Raw genomic sequence first — 23361 nt, 5'->3', positions numbered from 1 at the left:
GCCAATGGATTCAGAAGCTGAACAAACTTAGCACAGGTTAGTATTTCCTTTTCTTTTATTCTAAATAAACAAAGGGCCAAATTTTTAGACCCTAGTTCTGCAAATGCTTGCAGGCCTATTTAATCATTCAGAAGTGTTTGAAGAATCACTCAGTACTTACTTGAATATAATGCTTACCAAGTCAGTAGGGTTTTGCTAGGGTACAGAACTCATGTTTCCGCACCAAGCGACTTCTTATATCTAGCATTCTGTGAGACAAGAGAATTGGTACTTTTAACTATAATCCAGTAGTTCAGTATAATTCAAATATAATTCACGTTAGTTCTCTTTCTCACAGACCTTTAGTGTTTTATAAAGGGAAAGATAACCTGAACAACTAGTCTACACTGTGGTATCTCTGTGGTACTCTTGAGACTATACACACACACACGAGTATCAGTATTTTTTTATACAGGATGCAGATGATGCAACATGTAAAAGAAATGCTTTTGAAAGCACTTGAGAACCTGTGTATAGAAGGAATATAAACGCCTTTCTTTAGTGCATGCATTCGATTTTGCAGATACTGACTTTAATAGGATTACTTGCAGCATAAAGTTAAACATGCATCATAGGTGTGTTACATGTTTTAGTGACATCCTGAGATCTGTTTGATATGTGTTAATTGCAAAGCCAGAAGCCTAATGCTAAAGGAAAGGAGAAACATTTTGAATCTAGTTTGGAGTAGGAAAACTGAAAGGGGATATGTTTGAGTGGCCTGTACAAAAATAATGACCTTTTTTAAGGAGGACAAAATGATGAAGAAAAATTCACTAGTTTTTAGTTACATGGACTACTCTGTAATCACTCAATAGAGGAAACGTAAATCTGTGCACTAAGAACAGAGGGGTTTATTTTAAAAATGTTTATTTATCTGAGAACATTAAAAGGATTTGCTTTTCAGTAATCTACTAAAAATTGCAAATATTACTTCTGTTGCCGAATTATTTTGATCACAACAGAATGTTAACCATAACACCCTAAGGAACAAATTCTGCTAGCTTTACTCATGGAGAATTAAAAAAGAAAAATGGAAAGATTACTTTTATGGGCAAGACTCTCCTCTTAACTTGGAAGGTGTGTTGTTTTGATAGAGTAGAGCAGCGCTCTGAAATTTTGTTGGAGAGCAAATCAGAATCAATGACTCCTGTACAAGGGAAGTGTGTAAGCCGAAAGCAAGAAACATCCCCTGTGCAAAACAAAGAATTAAATTGCGGAGATTACACTTCCCCATTAAGGAATAGGTCTATCTGCCTTTATTTTGTGGCCAAATCTCTAGACTAACTGCTCTGGCTAGCAAGTGTAGCACAGAGTGGTCAAAGAAAATTAATGTCCCCCAGATCGCTAGTTTCTAGCTCATGCGACATACTTTGCTCGTGTCTTACTGACATTAGTAGTGACATCGAGAATAAGTGAATAAGCCTTGCTAGTCTGATATTAAAGGAATAGCTGCTCTAGGTTGCATACCACTTACTCAAAGAAGAACAGAGAGGCTGCATCAAGAAATGAACTTGACTGTTTCCTGAGGTCATAGGCACCCCAAGTGCCGATCTCAAGAATTTCTGGAGCGTGACTTAGACTGCTTTTGCAGGTGGTGAAGTCTTGGGTTTCCAGCATGTAGCGTTATGATCTCAGTGTCTTGCTATCCTTCCTTTAAAGACATGCGCATGGGAAAACAGTTACGGTGTCCTCAAAAGCTTGCAAAAGTGGTCGGCAACTTATTTAAAATAGATGAGAATGTCATGAAGGGGAGGAACCACCCTAAGTATGTAGTAGAAGATCCTTAGAGATTTTTTATACATAGAGCCAAATTTGTATTTCAAGATATTGTTGCACTGAAGTGAATTCATCATGCACATTGAAATGTGTGATGAGTTAAATAAAAATAAATAAATAAGAAATCTGCGTTCTTCTACATAATGTCTTGAGCAGCCGTTTTCTCTGTGTGGGTTTGTTTTTGTAGTAAGTTCCAGGGTCAAGCTAACTATTAAAGCCCAGCATATTAGTAGTATTGAGAAATGCTTGTTCTTATTTTTCAACATTCTTTAACATGAAAATTTGTTTATTGTAGTGCTTGCTTCTAACATGTTTGAATTTCAATTACCCTATGTACGGCAGTCGTAGGTATTTGAGAACCAGGGCGCTCTCTGCCATTTCTCCAGACATCAAAGAGAGAGTCGCTATACCAAATGCATGGTCTGTAGTCTGAGGAGCTGTCTTCACTAGCAAATTCACCCAAGTTGCGACATATTCAGCTCCTTCATTCAGCTGCTAAACCCCTTAGATCCTGTGTTTTTAATGCATTCCTTCAAGGCAGGTAGCACAGCTGGAGGCGTAGGACAAACGTTTCATGGACCCAAGTCATTTTGCATCACTTCATTTAAAGTGCTTGACTTGTAGCAGAGAAGTCGTCTTCTGCAAGACTAACCTAGCTCTGTTGCAAGAAATGATACTGACCAAGGAAGGTGAGCTTTAATGCAGCTCCACAGTACTACTGCCAGGAGTAGGGTGAGTTTTGCATGTGCAGAGGCCTCTTGGAGATGCAAATATGTATTTTTATGCTTTCAAAAAACATTTGCAATCATTTGTAAAAGTTCTAGTTTATAAATAAATGAAAATACATCATTTACTAGCTATATACAAAAAGAGTGTATTATCAAAAAAAAAAAATTTCTAGCATCTAGGGCATTCTCCCAGAAAACATTAACACATTTTAAGTGGAAATTATTGCAAGGCACTTCACAGATTAAATAGCAGAGGGTTTTTCAGTGTTAGGAAGAAAGACAATCTCACTAGTGCAGAAGTGATGCCCAATAGACAAGAAACTACTGGAAAGACGTTTGAAAGAGGTTGCCTAGCTGTACCTTTAATCAGATGCTGAAAGTTCATGTGCAGTTGGATACTGCCCTCACTATCTTGAACTGGTGAGGGTACAGGCTCTGTGTGCACATTTGCCTGAGAAATGCCACTCTGTCTCTCTTCTTGGTGGAGCTGGCTTGTCCCACCAGCCTGCATGGGCCAGGCAGCTGGCTCGGACCTTGCAGACCCCTCTTCCATGCAGCCAGGGCAGGCTTGGGGTTGCCCTGAGAAATGTAGGAGTAACCAAGATTGCACATTTGGTGCCCCTGCATACTGTAGAAAAAGCACAGGTGGCCATCTGGTATTACCGTCAGGAGGCTTATTTTCTTCATGAGGTTATTTTCTTCTTGCAGGAACTTGACAAGTGACCTAGTAGATCAGCAGAGTAGTTATTTAAAACCGTCACTGGAGTCTGTTCCCCTACCATTCGTTAGGAATTGGATAATACTAAGTCAGAGAAGGGCTCATGAAGATACTAGATGTAAATGGACAGAACGTGCTGTAAAATATATGCAAGAAAACCCTTTAATCCAGTGGAGCTCTTTATGTTGGATAACTGTATTGGCTGGTAATTTGAGCCCTTGCCTCCGCTTGACTCCTTTTGCTCAGGCCCCAGTCCTTCCCTTGACTTTAGTGGCCTTGAGGTCTAAACTTACGTGATATAGCAAAGTTACACAAAGTACAGATGACTATCCTTGTTTTCCTGAATCTTAGGGGCTTGATTAAAGCTCACTACAGCAATGGGAATATTGATGCTGATTTCAGTAGGAATAAGATTGCATAACTATTTAACCAGTTGGGAGCAGATGTATGCTAGCTATTGCATGATAATATAATTAATTGATAGTGAAATGAATTGAAAATAGTCATTAACTGAGACATTACTAATCTGCTGTTCATTATCAGTGTGTATTTTAATCTCCATTAAATAAATAGTATTGTCTTCATAAATCCCTGCAAAGACAAAATAGTAAGACTATTAATTGTGGGCAGGTTGTCCAGAGTACATGTCGGGCATCTATGGAGACTTCTTTAAACAGAAAAATAAATTAATGGAATAAACTCTCTTAGCAGAATGTTCTAATATAGTCCCATTTTACTAGAAAACCCACTGTTAATTCAAAATATACTGTTGTATTTTTACTGGACTATTTGCTCTTTTCTGTTGATATTTCATTAACTGTAATTGTGATCTTAGTTCAGTAACTTTTATATTCAGGTTACAGTGGGTTTTGGTCATCACTGCAAATTAGAAACATGAAAATTCCCATGCTGGATCAAATCTGTGATCTATTAGTGTTCTTACAGTGGCCAGTATAAGATGCTTTGAAGAACGGTGTAAAATATCATGTGATGGATAATTCTGAAATAAACTGCATACAGGACAGTATTTTTCAGAAATAGTCAGAGTTTAGCAAACATCCAAGCATAAGGTTTAATGAGTTCATAGGGTCATGACATGCCAGTTAATTTTGAAAGTTACTTGTTATATATGAAGCTTTTTGCTTTTCTTGTGTATTTTTTTTTGATGCGCTAGTTTCATTTCTGATGGGTTTCAAACATTGACACAGGTGCACAGAAGGTGACAAGACAGAAATAAAATTTCTTTGAAATATGAGTTGAGCATATTCAAAATTCACTATTCGTGTTAGAGGGATGTCTCTATCAGCTAGAATGTCTCATTACACGAGGAGGCTAGACCAGGGAAAGGTCTCTAAATCTCAGTAGGTTTCAGCATTAGGCAGTCTGATAGAATGGATGCTTGCATGTAGCCAGAGGAAAATATTTATTAAGAGTGTGTGTTCCATATAGCTGGCTGTGCTGATTATGGAGCCACTCATAAAGCGTTTAAATGGCAAGGTTTTATGTATGTCTCTTACAAATCTATTGGTGATGTTCCTCTGTTGTGCTCAGCTGCATGGTGCTTTGGTTACCCAGGTGCTTTGAAAAACATCACCAACAGTCATTCCATCAATTAATATATGTTACTGTAAAGTGTCTTTTGGATAAAAACCTTACGGGACCATGACTTGTATAAGCCCTCACACACAGTGAAGGATTCAGGGTTTGTTTCCGAACAAAACATTTCCTTGCGACTTTCCACTGTTGTAAATAGTTAAGTCCTTCTTTCCCAAAGGTACCTATGCCTCATTGACATTATATGCAGATAGCTGAAGAAGATAAATTGTATACGTAAGATTTTTTTAATAGGAATTACTGCCTTGAACAACTTCTCTGGTAACTCTGAGAGAACTTATTCCATAAAATGTAATCTTGATAAATAGCTCACTTTGTTTGTAAGTAAGTGAAGTACTCAACTTTTAGGTGCTGTCCATAACTCCCTACTTACTGCTGCATTTTTCCATGATAGTAGTCACCATCAAGTCCTCGTCTATCAGCCTACTTGTTAGTCCTGTCTGTGCCTTGAAAGATTCAGTCTTTCACCCCTTCTCACTGAAGGTGATTTCATTTAATTGCACATTCCAGGGACAACAAAACAAGAATGAAGAGACTCTCTTGTATTGGGAGAGGATGTTTTGGCTCAGTCATTGTTTGGAGTATTTTATGTTTGAGTACAGGAATGGAGATTAGGTTTTGTTACCTTTTCTCTTTGGGTTAGGGCTGATGCCAGGCTGCTGCTCTGCTCTTTTCCTTTAACTCAGTGACTTTAGCTGCTTCTCTGTATGGCTTCAACAGTAACATAGAGCATATCCCCTACCCGGACGGCTAGCAGCCACTGCCTTGCAAGAAGCTATCAAGCCTCAGAAGAGGTACTGATTCCAAATTTTTCACTTCCTAGGAAATACTATATACACTTCCTTTTCTGCCTTGAGCTACACTTTAAAATACACTTAACAACAAGGCAGTCGCAACTATATTTTGGTGAATGGCACGGGGCGGGGGGTTTCAAAGGCATGCTGAGAACATATCTGTTTTACTTCACTTTCCATGTGGCACCACATTTTGTAGTTTCTTTGTATCTGAGAAGCTTACTAAATTGTCCATGATTTAAAGCAGTCTCCATCTGGAATTATTAGGATGTGTTAGTACTTCCAGGAGAGCGGCTATTGAATAGGGTTTTTTTTTTGCTTTGTTTGAATCGTAGCTTTAGGCTTGCATACTTCATGCCTAAGAGCCTGCCTACGCTATTTTGATGGGGCGGAGGGTGATGCATTTGCTTGTTTCTCTTTAATCTGACTGCCAGTGTTAACCCAGCCCCAGCTTGCTTAAAAACATGCATGCCTTAGTAGGGTTTTACCTTAAATTAACAGACCCTTTCCCCCTCCCCTCTGCCCACAACCTTCTGTTGAAGACAAGACTACATAAGGGCAAGGTTTAACCTAAGCCATGTTTGGCAGGGGGAGTTAATTGCTCGAGTGCAAGAGCTATGTTTACATAGTGCTATGCTGAGAGAAGAGGATACTTAATGACTAAACACATTTTTCTTCCAGGCATATGCTTATTCGTTCTCATGCTGCCTGTGCAGGCAGGAGCGTAAAGGAGAAAACAAGACTAAGGTTTCTGCACTACAGCCGGCCATGCAACCAGTGAGGAATTCTGCCAGCTGGCCACCAGGTGGTACCAGGGCTGCATTTGGTGAATTCAGTTCTGCTTTTAGTGCTGCAATAAAGTACTGCAGTCCCTCGTGCAATCCCTGATCCCCAAGCACAACTTGGGGAAATGCAGCCACCACTTTGCATGCAGAGGTTAGCTGCAGCCACAGAACTGACTGTTCATGTAACATATCACCTACCTAAATAAGCCTTTACTTTACGTGACTGTTAAAGAGCAATATATTGATAGGGTTCATTTCCCATCATCCCAGCCATTCATTGCCTTATTTTCATAATGTTCTGCTTTAATCAGAGGTTGTAGCTTCAGAACCAGCAAGTATTAGCACTAACTGTAGACTTTTTCTTTTTAAAATAAAAAAAACTAAGTTGCATGACTAGCCTGTTCTTTTGTAGATTTCTGTCCATTCCTTTGCAGCCCTCTGCTATCCTTCACCACTGGCTGGGCAAAAGTCCACATGTCCACCAGGCACCAGAGCAAACAACAGATAAGGGAAAGGCTACACTGTAAACCTGGTTGATAAGAATGCTAATTTAGATTTCTCTTTACTGTCTAGTTGCCAGAACCCAAATTTGTAGACAGCCTTGTTGCTGTCACCAAATTTGGCTGAAAGTTTTATAGTAGGTGACTAGTTAGGTGGGGAGGAGGGTAGAAACAGAACAGACAGCACAACCACATGTGCTTCATATCCTTTTCATCTTTGAGAGGCATTTTATATCCTTGAGATAAGGGCTGGACACTTCTTGAATTGAAATAAGTATCACCTATAAGCACTAAATGAAGAATGCAGAGCTTTCAAAACACAAAAAGTAATTAGTGCCAGAGCTCCCACTTAAGGCATGTAAGGCAAAAAAAAAAAATCTCTAAAGTTTTTGGACATTTATAAACTTTAAAGTGAAGAAGCACAAAGACTGACTGAGTTGTTAGACAGTTGAAATTATTCCTCTTAGTATTTGTACAATGAGAGTTTTTCTGGGGGGGGTTATTCCTTAGCAACCTGAGAACCAAAGGTTTTACTGAACATGGGACTCAGGTGCACCTCTTCCTCCTAATCTTACCATCTGCGAGAACAGCCAACTGCTTGCTTTGGTATACATTCTCATACACATTCTTTTGCCTTCTACCAACCCCCCCTCATGAGATGTAACATTTCACAAGGGTGATGAGAAGGTTTTTATGCTGTATTAGTCACAGATACGAACATACATGCTAAATGGGTTCTGTGCACTGCCACATTAAAAATAGACTACTGTAGATCAGGATGTCTCACTAACATGCACGGTGATATTTCTTAATAGAAGTGAGTAGTTGCTTTTATTTTATATCACCAAGAAAACTGACCTTGCTCATACCTGGAAGAAGGCAGGCTGTGTCAAACATGCAATATTTAAGACCTGGCAGGCTAGCATAAAAGCAGACTGGGCCACACTGGGATAAACTCCCAGGCAGAAAGAAAACAGTTGTTACAAAGTTACTTGCCTGTTACTCACAAATTTCAGAGACAGAGCATAAGGGAATTTTATAAAGCTAAAACTTTTAAAGCAGAGTTCTCATTTGCTCAGTAGTATTCCATACTGAAAAATGTAGTGCAAAGTTGGTTTTTGGCCTTTTTTTAATGAAACTTGGAAGAGATGGCTTTCCAATACCATTCCAGTTAGCAGAGAATTCCTGGAAGGATTACTCTAAATTGTTACTACCCTAGTATCCAGTTGAGGGGGAAGCTATCCCTCTTCTAAACTGACATTAACCAAAATAGTAAGAGGAGAAAAATCATTGTTCTGAAGTCATTAAAAAAAGACCAAAAACTCCCACAGCCCCACTCCCACTCTGCTATAAAAGGACCATTGCACAGAAAAACTATTCTGAGATCCTTTCTGTATTTGAACTCATGCAAGTAAAGCTGCTAAAGCCTTTGTCTTTTTGCTAAGTTTTAAGAGCAGTTTAATATTAAGGAGTTCTGCAAAAATTGCTTGTTCTTCTTCATGACATAAAAATTATTTTTATTTCCCCCATTAATAGTTTCTCTATTGCAACTAAATGGAGAAACATACAAACATCTACAGCAGTAGTAGGTCTGAACTCCGAAATAAACCAGGTATGTTTGACTCCAAAAGGGATAATTTGCTCTCAAAGAGCATCATAACATCTTCACACGCTCATCAGTGCTTAAAATTAGAATACCTAGACACTCTGGAAGAAAGCTGCAATCTTCTATTTTTGGCCATGTAAACTTATTCTCATCAACTCTGACTCTGAGTTGCTTAAAAAAAGTTCTTTTCATGCAAGAGGCATGGGCTACATGAATTACATATATAATGGATTGTTTAGTATTATAATTTATTTGTATACAATCATGTACTCTGCCTCCAGGTACAGTAAGCTGAATGCTGCGTGTTCTCTCCAGACACAACAGTCCTGTATTATGGGACTACTTGAACTGATGAAAATGTGAATGAAGGAATGAAAAATACCACTGCCTAGCAAATGGTTTTTGAAAGAAAAAAAAAATATATATATATAGCAGTCACAGCAGATAACTGCAACAAGTACTTGGATGGAGTTGGTAGCAGTTTGATTACTATCTAGCAGATGGATGGCTCTTCTACTGCTTGTGCACCTTCAACAACAGCTTTCACACACTTGGCCATTGTCTGGGATGCTCTACTGATTGAATCTGCAACAAAAACAACAACAAACACTTGTCAGCATGTTAACTGTTCATTTTCAATATATAAACCCAAACACAGTATGCAAGAGATTTAAAACAGGACTTTGTACAAATAAAAAATGCATAGTTGAAAATACAGTCCAACAGCCTAAGCCTACACTTCAAGCAAATTCCAAATCATTTTATTGGGAAGTTTTGTTTGAAGAGTCGCCTCTTACACATCTTAGTGAAAAGCTTTAAATGCCTCATGAGAATCATACTCTAAAGCAAACTGAAATGTATGGCAGATTTCATAATAAAAAGGCTGTACTCTACATACCTGTCATATAAAAGTCTTTAATTGTGAGCTGAGGTGGAACAAGAGGATCAGCAAGGAGCTGTTGCTTCACTAACTGTGGCAGGAAAGGGAAAAAGAAGAAGAGTCAGCTTTGTGACAGGACCTTGTTGCCAAAGCATTTCTTTAGTGAAGTATGCATTCACTGCAGTTCAAGGTATGCTTACAGAACTATATATGCAGCAAGTCCATTACTTACAAAAAGCATCAAGCTATGTAATAGCGCTCAACCGTAACTAAGTGCTTTGGTTTTGGTTACCTTGGACAATTCATTTGCCTGGCTGAAGTAGTTAGCCTCCTCCACATCATCGTATCGGACCAAATTAGGAGATACTTCTTCTAAACGCTTCCGTATTTGATCAAGGTTCTCATAAGGCAAGGTCATACCAGCCAGCTAAAATAATTTCAAAAAGGAATGCCATCAAGTCTAGGGGTTTAATACACAGTATTATAAATTACCAATCTGTAACACCTAGATTAAAACCAGAAAGAAAGCTACACTCCTAAAATATTAAGCAGTTACAGTGTACAAACTAAAGCAGAGTTCTAGCACTCTCTTGAGCTTTTAATGCCTACAGTTAAGACTTCCTCATGTTAAAAGCTGTGCTGTCCTGTTCACTGTACAAAGGGGGGGCGGGAGAGGAGACAAGAAAAGATAAGCAGTACTTCTCTCCTTCCGTATAGGCAGTCTTGCTTGTTCTTTCCCTAGCTCATGAACAAACATGATAAAAGTTGATGCAACTAGCAATACATCTTGTTCTCAGTGACTAGTAAGCATGTTTTTGACCTTATCTGATGATATGCTATACTATTCTCGGAGTTCAGGTTGTTTTCTTTCTAAAAAGAAAGTATATCCTCCCACCAGTTTGCTCTAAAACACTTTACAAAGACCAGCAGAATTTGCAGACAACACTTCACCCATTGTGCATTCCAGTAGCATACAGCAGCTACATTAGTGGTAGTCTCAAAAAGGAAACAGTAGCATTTACCCCACAGAATTAAGAATGGACTCAATACAAAACATCTCTCCCTAAGAATTTAAGCATGCATTTCCCTGAAAATGTATCTCTTACTGGAAACAGTTTTCAATGTAAAAGGAGTTTAACCACTCAGTATACTTTTGCTGGCAGCAATTTAGAACAGTACCTCAGAGATGGCTCTAATAATTCTCCAGTCTTCCCTTGCCATCCCAGGAGGTGTTACAGCTACTCTTGTCTGCTGGGCCCTACCCTCAGTATTCACATATGTGGCTGCCTTCTCTGTGTATGCTGCTCCTGGGAGAATAACATCAGCCATGGGAGCTCCCACATCCCCATGATGTCCTAACGGATGGAAAGAGGAAACCGTTCACGATCTTGAAAGCCATCAGTATGTCACACTAAAGAGGAATGCTCTACTAGCAATACAGAACTTGTGTTCCCTGTAAAAAGAGGTTTCTAAGCTTTACATAACTAGTGATATGCAACCTATTAGGCTGACTGCTCTGAAGTCCTTCTTGTCTGTTACTCTGTGGAAAATAAGCACACTACAAGCAGTAGTAAATGGTAGTTCAGACTCTATAGTCATTCACCTGAGCGCATTTGTGGGGACTGCTGAAACAAGGATATTTGATGAGTTAAGATAAGGCCATGTTTTGGTATGATAAAATAGCTGGGAACCAATGCAGTTTTGTTTGCCAGGTTTGAGGCAAGGTTCTCCAGCAAACTCAACTGGTTTATATTCCCTTATTAGTCATCAACAGTTTCTCATTTTTACCTAAGAAACAGTTAATCAGTATCTCAGTTATGTTTCAGAAATTTAATTTCTTGGCAGAAAATAAAGACTAGAACTTATCAAAGGGTCATATATATTTGTAAGAATATGCCACTGTTTAGGCTCACTCTCCAGCTTTTAGACAGCAGCATTTCTTAAATTACATCTACTAATTACCTTGATAGATGATAAAACAATCCTTTGGCAAATCTTGGCGTGTTATACAACCCGAATCTGCTCCCAAGAGAAACAATACTTTGGGAGGATTTTTCCTAATTGCTTCCACTCCTGGTTTGAAACCCAGATCCAAAGCAGCTACCTGACTTGCAACCCTGTAGGAACAAACACATTACTGCAATTTATTTCATAATTCTCCCTCTCCCATCAGAACAGACCTAGCTTCTTTTTTGACTACATATTTAAGAGGGACACAGGAACTCTAATTGTAATGGGATGGGAGGAAAAAAAAAAAAAGCAGCATAAGGGCAGTTGAGAACTCTGACAGAGCATTTGACAGAATATCAGGTGGTTTTTGCATCTGACAAACTGATGCCATTTGAAGGCTTCACTGGGAATCTCTCTGACTTAAGATGGGATAGCAAAAAAAGGCAGAAATCAGCCCAGATCCTAGTGGCAGACAGCTCACTTATGTTGAGCACCAAGGTTCACATTTCAGTCATAAAGTTGAGCTCAACAGGACTTTTATTTAGGGCGCTCACTTGGCATGTTAAAGATCAACTACTGGACCATCAGCCACTCTGAAGTAGCCAAGACCTCTAAGATCACCATTTCATCACTATTCATTTATTCACATGGTGAAATACTCTTAAAAGAAAGAACCAAACCATTGTTGTTTTCTGGAAGTCTTTTCTAAAGAACCAGTGTTGCACTACACTGCATAATCAGGTACCAGGTTTGTTATTATATTTTACAGAAAAAAGGTTTTTTGTAGAATGTTACTGTTGTAATAAATAAATTGAAAAATGTTTCTCCTCTTATACAAGATAGGATTTTTCCTTATTAAAGTTCTTCAACTGTAGTTTTCAGTTTGATTCCTAAAAACAATCCAAATGTGACTTTTATGCCTTTGAGCCCTTTGCTACTCACATTTATCTGTTACAGGCACACAAGCAGTTTTGAGTAAATTAAGTTGCTCTTTATAATAAGGGCAGAGAGGATGGTGCACCAAGAGCACAAAAGTCTTGATAATATGAAAGACTGCAAAGCACCACATGTAAAAAGAGGTAGCATGAGTATTCTTTAAGTTATCAATATTTTGGTATTAAGTGTTGCAGTTTCACTAGCAGGGTTTTACATCAATTTTTCTTCAGAGGACCAAGCCCTGTTCTTGACATCAGTTAAAATGCTTTTGGCATTCAGTGCCCAAACTTGAGATCCATTAAATTTGCTGAAATCATTTTTCCTTTAAAGAAGTTGTCAATTTGACAGTCAGACAGATCTGGAGTTCTAGAAACAGTGTGGGGAAGGACTGTCACAAGAGAAGCTCACGTATTAGCAGGAATAGTATCCTGATAAACTGAGTAACTAAGATCAAAAGCCCTGCATCAAAGCAAACCAACTAGTTAAGAAACTGCACAGTGAAGGAAATATTATAAGAAGCCATTTAAGTAAGACACTATTGATATTTTGGTTGTTTTCTTTTTCCTCTGGATAGAAGTAATCATTTAGCAAGTAGCATTAGTCTGCTGTGCATCCCACTGAATGCTCTGGTATGTTAGTAAGCACTCTTGTATTCTAAACCTCTAGATTTTTTTAATTCTACATTTAAAGTTATCTCTAATAGAATCTCACAGAGAGCCTGAAATGTTTTCAGGTCAAGAAACCCTTTTTTATAAAAGGTTTCTGCTACCTTGTACTTTTACTTTTTTATTCTCTATAGGTTCTAACCTGATAAGGCTCTTGTGATGCGTACAAACAAATCTGTACAAATACTTTGTGGTAACATGTAGGCCCTGCGTAAGTGAATGAAAAAGGCTCCCAAAAAGAGCTTTAAAGCATACCTGTGAAGGATGTTCATGACTTTCCAGTCAGAACCAACACCACTCTTAGTCCTAGCATTTTGTGCAATGGTGGAAACTGCAGCATGGATAGCGGCTCCATCGCTGCGCTGAAGGGCTGCACTACCTACCACCACCATCGGCTTTTTGGCCTGGTCGAGGACCTGTGCAAGGCAAGAATCAAGAATTCTGAGGCTCTGAAGACAATTCTTGGTGCAGATAATGTAATAAGTCCTGTACTTTCTATATAAGCCTTCCAAGCAAAGCTACAGAGCTGAAGTGGTCACTGTTTCATTTAGAGATACAGCTGAGATCACTACCAGAGCAGTGAGCTATCCCGTCAGTACAACGCTATACTCTTGGTAACCAGACACTTGCGTGGAAACAACAGTGGCTGGAACAGCCCATGTCACATTTCCAGAGTTTTACACACTAGAAAGTTTTACATGCGTGAATCTATTAAACAATTGATACACAACATTAAGCAACATATTAACACATTAAACAATTCACACACAACACTTGGTGCACACTAATCATTGTCTCATCTCTGCAGTTGATTAAAAGCAAACAGCCCCATAATACAACAAGGTACTTCTCACCAACTCAATCTCTGTGAGTAATGCAGATTATTTAATGCATCTGAACTCTTAACAGTCACATTCTTAAACTGGATGTACCTTGGAAAACTCATGTTTTCCAGAAGCAATATCCTGGAGTATCTGTGGTGAATCTCCTAGATGATTGTATGTGTAGGTCAAATTCACAGCAGAGCCAACTAGGGCCACTTGCAAGTCATTGTGAAGCCAACTGAAAACACAGCAAACATAAAAATCAAAGAAATGCAGAGTTGTAGTCAACCAAAACCACTAACATAACTTTAGCAATAACTAGAAATAGGATGCAAATTCTTTCAAAGCAGTTTAAATGGTAGTCTCTGTTTTGGTAACACACAATTTAGTATTATTTCAACTGCTAAGCAAGTTTAAGCTTTTTCAAAGAAAGTTCTCTACGTACATTCCAAGTCCAGTACCGCAACCTACCTTATATGAGAACTTCCTAACTCAACTCCCTCCTCCCCTCGAACTTTTGCCAATTGGGGTGGGGGGGTGGAATGCACTAGATGAGGTACTACAACTTTAAGACATCTTTTTCAGAGTTAGGTAGAAAAAAGCCTACAGCTACTATTAAGTTTATTCCTTTGCTTGATCTAACTTGGTTATTTCAGAATTGAAGTTAAGGTCATTTGCAGAAGGAAAGAATTCTGCATATGACAGTGTTCACACTTTTAGGAATCCATTTACTTAATATATAGAAAGAAAACTAGCTGGTTAGGAATTTTGCATTTTTTACTGCTTCTAATTGCACAGATGTTAAAAGACATGAACCTCTCAAATTTAAATTTTTAAGAGAAAAATAGCAATTTAAGATTAAAAAAAATATATTTTGAAAGGACCCAGAACAGTAAGTAGAGCAGAGTTTTGTTTTTTTTTTTAAAAAAAAAGCTCAGTTATCTCCTGATGACACATCCTCTTATGATAAATTAGTTATGTTTTCAAAAGTTTGGGAAACCAAACTTTCAAAAGTTTGGAAAACTGTATTACTTCTTTACCAAAAAAACTTGAATTATTGCTTCTAAGCCACTAAGTCTGGTTTCTTACCATAACAATATAAAAAAACAGCACTGTGCAAACTGATTCCGAACATTATTCTTTAAGGAATATGCTTTAACAAACTTCTATAAGACAGAAAATCTGAGAGGTCTGTGTAATTTAACAAATGAATAAATGACTGAGTATACGAATTTATGTAAAATGTCACAGTGGAAATGAACAAAACATAACTATACATTTCAGGGAAAAGAGACCCCCCTCTGTCTACATATATATCACTATCCCTTTACTAAAAGGTGAACGAAATCAAGGGAGTCTTGTCCGGATGAATGTTCTCAATTACTGCCTGCAGCTTCACTTGAGCACTCTGGCAAGTGCAGATGTGTTCACATGCCTATTCACCAAGGATACAAACCTCTTTCGAATTCTAGCATTAAAAAGCGGTGCTTCAAAGCGTGGATTGGTGCCAACCAGAAGCAGGACATCTGCCTCCTCCACTCCAGCAATCTTGGTATTAAGCAGGTAGTTAGAGCGTAAATCTGTGCTATAACAAAAAACATAAGAAGGGAAGAAGCAAGAAGTTGAAAATTCAGTAAAGGGGAAGAATGAAGACATGAAGTAAAGACTATAGGTGTCCAAAATATTTTTTTGTACCAGGAAAAAAAAGAGAAAGAAGAGATTTCCCTGTCCAAATTACCAACCCAAATAAAAAGCGAGACTCCTCCCTTTCATGAATATCAGAGACAACAAATGTTAAAGAAATTATAGTGTAGGTATTTCCTCCATTTACACATATTCTAAGCCTTCACAGACTTCATCTGCTACTATCAGAGTTTACAAGATTATTATAATGTTGTGAAAACTACCAGACAGTTAATAGAAGTAGACTCTGGCTAACTTATTCATTTTACAACAGAGCATATAACTAGCTTTGAATAACCTACTCTTGAACTACAGCAGCATTAATATATATAAAGCGTGCAACCTTTCCTGTAGTAGACTATGCCTCTACTCACAATCAATAAGTACTCTCTACGAATGACTACTGTAATTCTAATGAAACCTGTAATTGTTATCCTTGATGATTTCAGAATCTTATGAGATGTTTCACAGAGTGGAAAGTTTATTAATACAGTAATTACAGACAAACTTTGCCTGAACTCTCACCCAGCTCCAGCAGTAGGGAAGACCTCTTCAGTGCACAGCTGATCAGAATTTACTCTATTCAGCAAGTCTTTCAGCGCTATCAGTGCTTCTGCATCTACCAGTCCTCCTGCAATTGCTGCTACATCTTTACCTTTGACAGCCTGGAGCTAAAAAGAAAAAAAGCATGAACACCAGCAAAAGACCTCGCTGAAATAAATTCCCATTAGACTCCAGTAAATATTTGTTAAGTTAGAATGTGCCAAAGCCAGTAGCGCACTGGGTAACAGAAACTAATCAGCAGTATCTCACTTCTGCAAGGAAGCAGCTCCAACATAAGCAGAACTCAGCATAAGCAAAGCCTAACTCTTTTTATTGTATCCAGGTGTCTCTCACTTAAATTATTGCTCAAATGTGACTAATTTTTATTTGGTGTGGTGAAGAGAGGAAGACCAGTTAATGCTTTTATTTTAGTGAAGCTACTGTGTAGACAGAAAATAAACTTTCATAATACAAGCTCAGGTAGCAAACTGAACTTGGAGGTAGTATTTGAGGAGGTATAATAATAGTTTTTCTAACAAACCCTGCTACTGTACCACAGGCAAAAAAAGAACCTGAACATCCTTGAGGAAAGTTCAATTACAGTTACTCAATTCTACTTCCTCCCACATATATTTTTTAATCAAAACCCAGAGTGGTCACGCAGCACTTCATTTGAGCAGCAGAATCAATCACGAAACAGAAAAAGCAATGAGGCAAGCACAATTCAGACAAAAGCAATGCAGAATTAATGGCTTTGATGGCAAAAATGGTGATAGCACAGTCTAAATAAATTTTAAAAAGTCTTCAGATAAATCAGAATAATTCAGGAGAGTGGCTACCTCATGGATTTCTGAAAAAGTAGCTTTCCTATTTAAATAAAAGTAATTTCTCTCCCAATGCTCCATTTATTCACTGCCTTCATGTTCTCAAAATCATCATAAAACAAAGTTCTTCAGATAGTCTAATCCATGAACTAGGAAATTCACATTTCATATTTAAAAGATTACAAGTCAAATTCTTCCCTCTAATCTTAAGGGGGAAAAAAGCTCTTTCCTATATAGTTGCTTTCATATTAATTATTACAATACTATGCACAGCTTTACAAATTAACTTCATGCTACATATATTGAAAATTATTCTTACCACACCAGCAACACGAGTTAATACATCCTCCCATGAGGCATAAACAAACAGTCCTTTCTCATTTTTGACCATTGGCTGAGTAAGCCTCTGACGCTTCAGACCATCATAGGCAAACCTGAGTGAACAACACTAACATTAAAAAGCAAAGATAATAGCGTATACTAAATATTTCATAAGACTGGGCTTTTCTAACAGCTTGCAATGATTAGAGAAGAGAACCATGACAAACATTTCCACTGAAAGCTTAACTTTTCCTTTTCAAAAACAAGCAAAAACATAATACAAAAAAGTTCCTGTAATAAAAGATCTATGAAAAGGAGATATTAGCAAATGCATTAACTACAATTATAGTATTAAAAGTATGTTTCATCAGCTACTCTTTACCATATCTTTATAATATTAACAGCAGAATCCAAAGGTCACTACTACTGTCAACGTGTTTGGCACTATGAAGTGTCTCTAACATGTGCACGCGCACAAAAACCCCACACGTCGGCACATGAGCAACCCCCGCACACCTTGTTTTGTCAGATATCCATTCCTCATTGATATCCTCATGCAGTCTTGGCAAAATTCTCATCACTTCTCCAGTCCTTGTGCTCACCACAATGTTGCTTCCAACTGCATCGAGAACATCAATGGACTCTACCTTCCTGTTTAGGAGAACAAATGCACCATTTGCAGGTTTTTGTATACAAGGATACAAACAATAGACTGTATAACGAACATTAAAAGTTTAGATATACATAAAAGAGCTTAGTTTCACAGGATATTTTAAATAATACCCTCACCAATTACTGTTGATGAATTTGACTTTTTCTTTAGACAAACCTTACTTCAGTAACAAAATTTGTATTAGATTCAGTCTACAGAAAAGTATATAATGAAACGCAGAAAATAAAAATCAGAGAAAACTCTTAATATCATAGGTGGACATATTCTAAGATAAAGCACATGTAAGAAATACAGAGAAATTTGTACCTTCGATATGAGTTAAGGTACGTACCTCGTCTCCCATGGACGTGCAGTAAAGGCATATGGCTTTGAGGTAAGAGCCCCAACTGGGCAGATGTCAATAATATTTCCTGATAACTCAGACATGAACATTTTTTCAACGTAAGTACCAACTTGCATATCATTTCCTCTTCCAGTTGTTCCCAAGTCATCTACCCCTGCAATTTCACTAGCAAACCTGGTAGATGCAAAGAGAATGAAAAACAAATCTGGAATGTACAACAGCAACACAGAATATTTTTCAACTCTTATCTCATTTTCTTAAGGTAAAATATTAGCATCAGTTCATACACCTGCAAGAAGAGGGCAATTATTTAGATACATTAGCAAGTCCCATCACAAGCAGAACTATCCATCTGCAGAATTTCATTAAGATGAGGCTGCAGAAACTTTCCTAGTTTATTGATTAAAATCAATAAACAGACCAGTTCAGTGGTCATTGAATTTCACAGTCTGAGCCCAAAATTAGCTAAAACTAAAAAGGTCTTTCTAGAACTAGGCAGGTATTCGTATTCTCTTCCATTTAGCTGGTGTAGAATCTCAGGACTACAGATGAGCATAAAGATGACTACCAGAGGCTGCAAAGAATAAATAAATCTTGCAGTTATTGCTGAGGAAGTCACTTAATGCTTTAAAATCTATTCTGGCAATAAAAACATGGACCTGGCTCTGGCCTTGTAGAATTCTGATTTTGCTTTCATGTATTGGCCATCTCTCTCTCTTTCTCTATTTCCTGTATGACAGCTGCTCAGTAGCTCTAGGAAACCAGTTATCAGTGCCTACCAGAAATAAAACTCTCAGTCAGAAAAGTACAGTGAGAAAAGAAATTAAAAACTTCCTGCCCCAGTAGTATTTCTTCACAAGTAATGAGTAACAAATTGATATAAATATTCCTATTCAGTACTCTCTCCAATGAAAAATAAAGGACGTTACCTGATACATCGAGTGCACTGTATACACCGAGTCATGATTGTTTTGACTAATGGGCCAATGTTCTTGTCCTCGACCGCACGTTTTCCCTCTCTAAATCTACTCCTATCACTGCCAAACATCATTGATTGATCCTAGAATAGACAACAAAAAATAGATATATCCAGGTTGCTTGAAAGTACAGTTTCGCCCAAGACAAGAGTATTACTACATAACTCTACAAAATTTAATTGGATGTTGTACCTGTAGGTCACATTCTCCACCCTGATCACAGATAGGACAGTCCAGCGGGTGATTTGCCAGCAAGAATTCCATCACACCCTCTCTGTTGGGTTCAAGAATTACAATTAATGTCAACTTTTCACCATTTAACAAGTAGGCAGGTACAACTAATCAGGTACAAGAAGCTTAAACATATATATATATATAAAATATATATAAAATATATATATATAAAAAAATAAATAAGTAAATAATAAAAAAAGAGTACCTTGCTTTCCTGGACTTCTCAGAATTTGTCAGTATGTTCCAACCCTTCATCACTGGCATAGCACAAGCAGCCACTGGCTGCAATGATCATAACAAGGAAGAAAAACCATACATGAATACAACATATCTCCTCTCAGTAAGAACAATCCACTCCCCTCCACCAAATCCTTACATAGGTATGTTATTAACACTTTGTAGAAATTAAAAGGCATTTGCAAGGAGAAAAGAAGAAAGTCTACCCAATATGAAGTTATTAAAAGTCATATATATTAATCTGCTATATAGAAAGGTTAATTCCACCACTGCCTTTAAGAACCAAGTTATGGCTCTGATCCACAGATCCAAAAAGCAGACAATCACTGTGGAACAGCATAACCTTGTACATAACACTGAGATGAAGTTAGATGAGGGAAAGAGGGAAAATTTGCTCACAGCAGCTGAATTACAAAGATGCATGTGCTGATGACTGTCCAAGTAATTATTTACAAGATTTTAACTAAGCTCTAAGCACAGCAGAAAACTGTAACTCCTATAATAACCATACAATACCTTGGGAGCTTTCTCTATTTCCACAAGGCACATCCTACAGTTTCCAGCGACAGAGAGACGATCGTGGTAACAAAAACGAGGTATCTGAATTCCAGCCTTTTCACAAGCCTATACAGAAGAAGAAACAAAGGAAAATTAAATTGGAGTTAGATCTTTCAGTTCCACCTCATAAGTATAATTAAGTCCTTCAGTTTTTCAAATAACAATAGTTTTAGTTCTCACCAATAAAGTGCGCTCAACCTTTCACCTTTAGAAGTAGCTACAATTTTTTATTTTTTGCAGAAAAAAATAAGAAATTGTGATCAAGCAAGAATATGTCAAGTTATGAACTGTAAATATGATGTCTTTTCCAAAATGCATAGTTGATTGGGGAAATTAAAATTGTCTTCTCCTTCATTCTTTCCTTTCCTCCAAGCAGAGAGAGAATTCTTTTCATTAGATAGGACACCAGTGCAAAAAGGAAAAAAAACCAAACCTTTTTAGAGACAGCATACACAATTTAAAGAAAAGTACATAAAAGGCATATTTGAAAAAATTTAAAGGAAACAACAACAGGCTTAACTTTAGATGATTCAATAACGTGTATACTCTTTATAAGTGCACTGGACTTTTTAAATACTGGACCATAGTCATTCTTCAGATTCACTAGTACCTCAAAGCCACCGAAACATTCTTCTATGCCATGTCTGAAGAAGAGACAGGAGGACAGAGACAACAGATCTCTGCAGAACAGATGAAAGGACCCTTTCCTTCATGAAATCCCCATGTCAGATGGAACCTATGCTATAGTACTAAAGCTGCTACAACAAACACTGCCAAATTCAAAACATGGGCATGTGCCATCATTCAGAAATCAGCAGAGCACAGTCAGATTAAAAAAGAACCAATAAGATCTAATTTTTCTGACGATTTCTATAAAAATTTAAATATGTAAGCAATAAGTAAATAACTTCCCCCCCCCCCCCCCCAGCATTTAAGAAATATATTATACCAGACTGCCCCTGGGGAGTTCTAATGCCTAAATAAATCAGTAACATGTATCCAGAGAGCCAAGGTTGTATTTTAAAATAAATACAGATTGTAGATGTTAATGTTCTAATTAATTATACTTTCCCTTCGCTTAATGGCTGCTGAGAAAGAAGGTAGACTAGAAAAAGAGTGACTTAATATTTGGCCTGGAAAGCCACAATAATGAGTACAGGCTGGGAGAGCCAGGTTCCATTTCTTCCCACACGAAGAAGAAAAAAAGCATTGTAGAAGCAGCATACTGAATTGTATCAACAAGTAACTTAAGAGAGAACATCCTCTGTTTGCCTGAGACATCGCTCCAATAAATAAATAAGGCACAAAATTAACATGTTCTCAAGGACTACCAGCTCAGTTCACGTCAGACAAAAAACAGATGGATGCAATAATTCTCATAAGTCTTGAGCAGAACTCAAAAAGGACACCATCATCTGTAACAGCTAGAATTTTAAATAGAATTTATGCAAGTCTGTTATTGCACTACAGACATTTCTGCAATTTGGATTCAAGCTGTGCACCTCTTCTTTCATTCAGCCACAGCAGATACTTCTTTCTCAAACACCGAACTCGCCAAATGATTTCTGCCATATGAAACTACTTCATGGACAGCAAAAACAACCCCAGAGAACTGCAAGAAAAAATGCAAAGTTTTTTACGATAGCAGGCTGCAAAACAAAAAGGAGAGGTGGGGAGCCAAAGAAAAACTGAGCACGCCATTCCTCACACCTGAAGTACGGTGGTTCCTGGGTTCACCAATATAGGATTACCATCCACAAACACCTCTATCTGGTTGCTGGCTGCTGTGGCAGTTGTGCGCCCTAAGAGACACAGAAAAACAAAACAAAACGTTCAATTATTGCTAAGTGCAAACTGCCAGCTCACATACTCCTTACCTTACAGATATACAACACTGAGATAATGTCAGTTCTATAAACAACACACCAAAAAATCCCGAGTTGCATAAAGAATACCCACCCGTGCCCCTTAATAAGGAAGTTATGCACAAGTGAATTATATTGCTGTCTACACACACATAGAGATGCTTACCGCACACTTTGGACGGCTGGGCAACACTGGCCAAGGTCCTGCGGACAGCGGGCAGTCGAAGCATGATGCTGATAATCGCTATGGGAGAAAACAGTAACGCAGCTGTACCATTTCAAGTGTTTTCTAACATTTCTAGCAGGCGGAGTAAAAATTTCTGCAACAGTCGCAAAGAACACGGCCCTATGTTAGCAGGGGACTTAGAAGCTACCCTGCTGAACTAGAAGAGACGTGTTTCTGTTCGCACGGCTGCAGGTATGTCATAGCTACGTCACGTACAGGGCGACCTGATGCAGAAAACGGTGCAAGTCCCCACGACAAGCGGCTCGCAACGGCCCGCCTCAGCGCGGCCAACGTCTCTAACGGCCGCGGCGGGGGTCACCTTGGAGGCGCCGCCGCGCTCGGCCGCCGCTCCCGCCCGAAGCCCCAGCGGGGCCCGGCCGGCCGCGGAGCCCGTCAAGGGCACCGACAGCGGTGCCGGTAACCGTCTCGCCTCCCTCCGCGCTGAGGGGCCGCTGCCCAGCGCCCGCCGTTACCTGCGCGCGACGGGGGGGCGGCGGCGCCTCGGCCTTGCCCGCCGCAGCCCAGCTCCGCTCTGCCTCAGCCTCTATGGCGGCGGCCTCGGCCTTTTCCGCCGCTCCCCGCGGCCCTCTTCGGCAATCTCCGGAGCCGGCGGCCTCGGCGACTCCCGCCCCTTCCTGGAGGGCGCCGTCGGCAATCTTCGGAACGAGCGGCTTCGGGGATTTCCGTCGCCCTCTCTTGGGCGAGCGGAGCAGCTCGGCAATTTCCGCCTCGCCGTCGGTCGCGCCGCCTTCGGCAATTTCCGCCTCTCTCCGCTGCTCGCCTCGGCCATCTCCGGCAACTTCCGCTGGTGCCCGCAGGCGGGGGGGGGAGGGTGGGGAGAGGGACGGGACGCGTCAAAATATCTGTGCAACTTGCAGGCCTGAAAAGCTTCCCAGTCCCGATCATTAACTCCAAGTCTATTATTCCGACCCTCCTCCGCATCTTTGATGTCTCGTCCGCTGCGCGGCCTGCGCCACAGCGGTGTAAAACCTGTGCGGAACTATTTCGCGGCCCTTCCTTGCGGATGGACACCCACCATGCATGCGTGCGTGCGTGCGCGCG

The 23361-nt window shown here is 39.1% G+C and overlaps 1 protein-coding gene and 1 long non-coding RNA gene across 4 annotated transcripts; one reads left to right on the top strand and one right to left on the bottom strand.

Annotated features, from left to right (window-relative positions):
- Positions 1-42: 42 nt before the first annotated feature.
- LOC112991943 (uncharacterized) lies at positions 43-6844 on the top strand. Its single transcript, XR_003261387.2, has 2 exons — positions 43-5669; positions 6351-6844. It is a non-coding gene; the product is annotated as an uncharacterized LOC112991943 (long non-coding RNA).
- Positions 6845-8791: 1947 nt separating this feature from the next.
- NDUFS1 (NADH:ubiquinone oxidoreductase core subunit S1) lies at positions 8792-22929 on the bottom strand. 3 transcript variants are annotated; one of them, XM_026114211.2, is made up of 19 exons: positions 22773-22929; positions 22240-22393; positions 21919-22010; positions 20167-20274; positions 19619-19695; positions 19372-19453; positions 19132-19262; positions 18191-18376; positions 17703-17837; positions 17185-17299; positions 16024-16169; positions 15272-15400; positions 13924-14053; positions 13247-13407; positions 11403-11557; positions 10620-10795; positions 9733-9867; positions 9459-9531; positions 8792-9145 (listed from the first exon to the last, which is right to left on the bottom strand). In XM_026114211.2, the coding sequence occupies exons 2-19, from the start codon at positions 22301-22303 to the stop codon at positions 9054-9056; spliced, it is 2187 nt and encodes a 728-aa protein (XP_025969996.2). In that variant the 5' UTR covers positions 22304-22393; positions 22773-22929; the 3' UTR covers positions 8792-9053. The 3 variants fall into 3 exon arrangements, with proteins under 3 accessions (XP_025969996.2, XP_064371319.1, XP_025969911.2); XM_064515249.1 differs by having other exon boundaries at positions 22240-22317; XM_026114126.2 differs by having other exon boundaries at positions 22240-22307.
- Between the last annotated feature and the right edge of the window lie 432 nt (positions 22930-23361).

This window comes from Dromaius novaehollandiae, chromosome 7 (genome assembly GCF_036370855.1).
Source record: "Dromaius novaehollandiae isolate bDroNov1 chromosome 7, bDroNov1.hap1, whole genome shotgun sequence".
Taxonomy (NCBI): domain Eukaryota; kingdom Metazoa; phylum Chordata; class Aves; order Casuariiformes; family Dromaiidae; genus Dromaius; species Dromaius novaehollandiae.
This window is presented reverse-complemented; position numbering and strand designations above follow the sequence as displayed.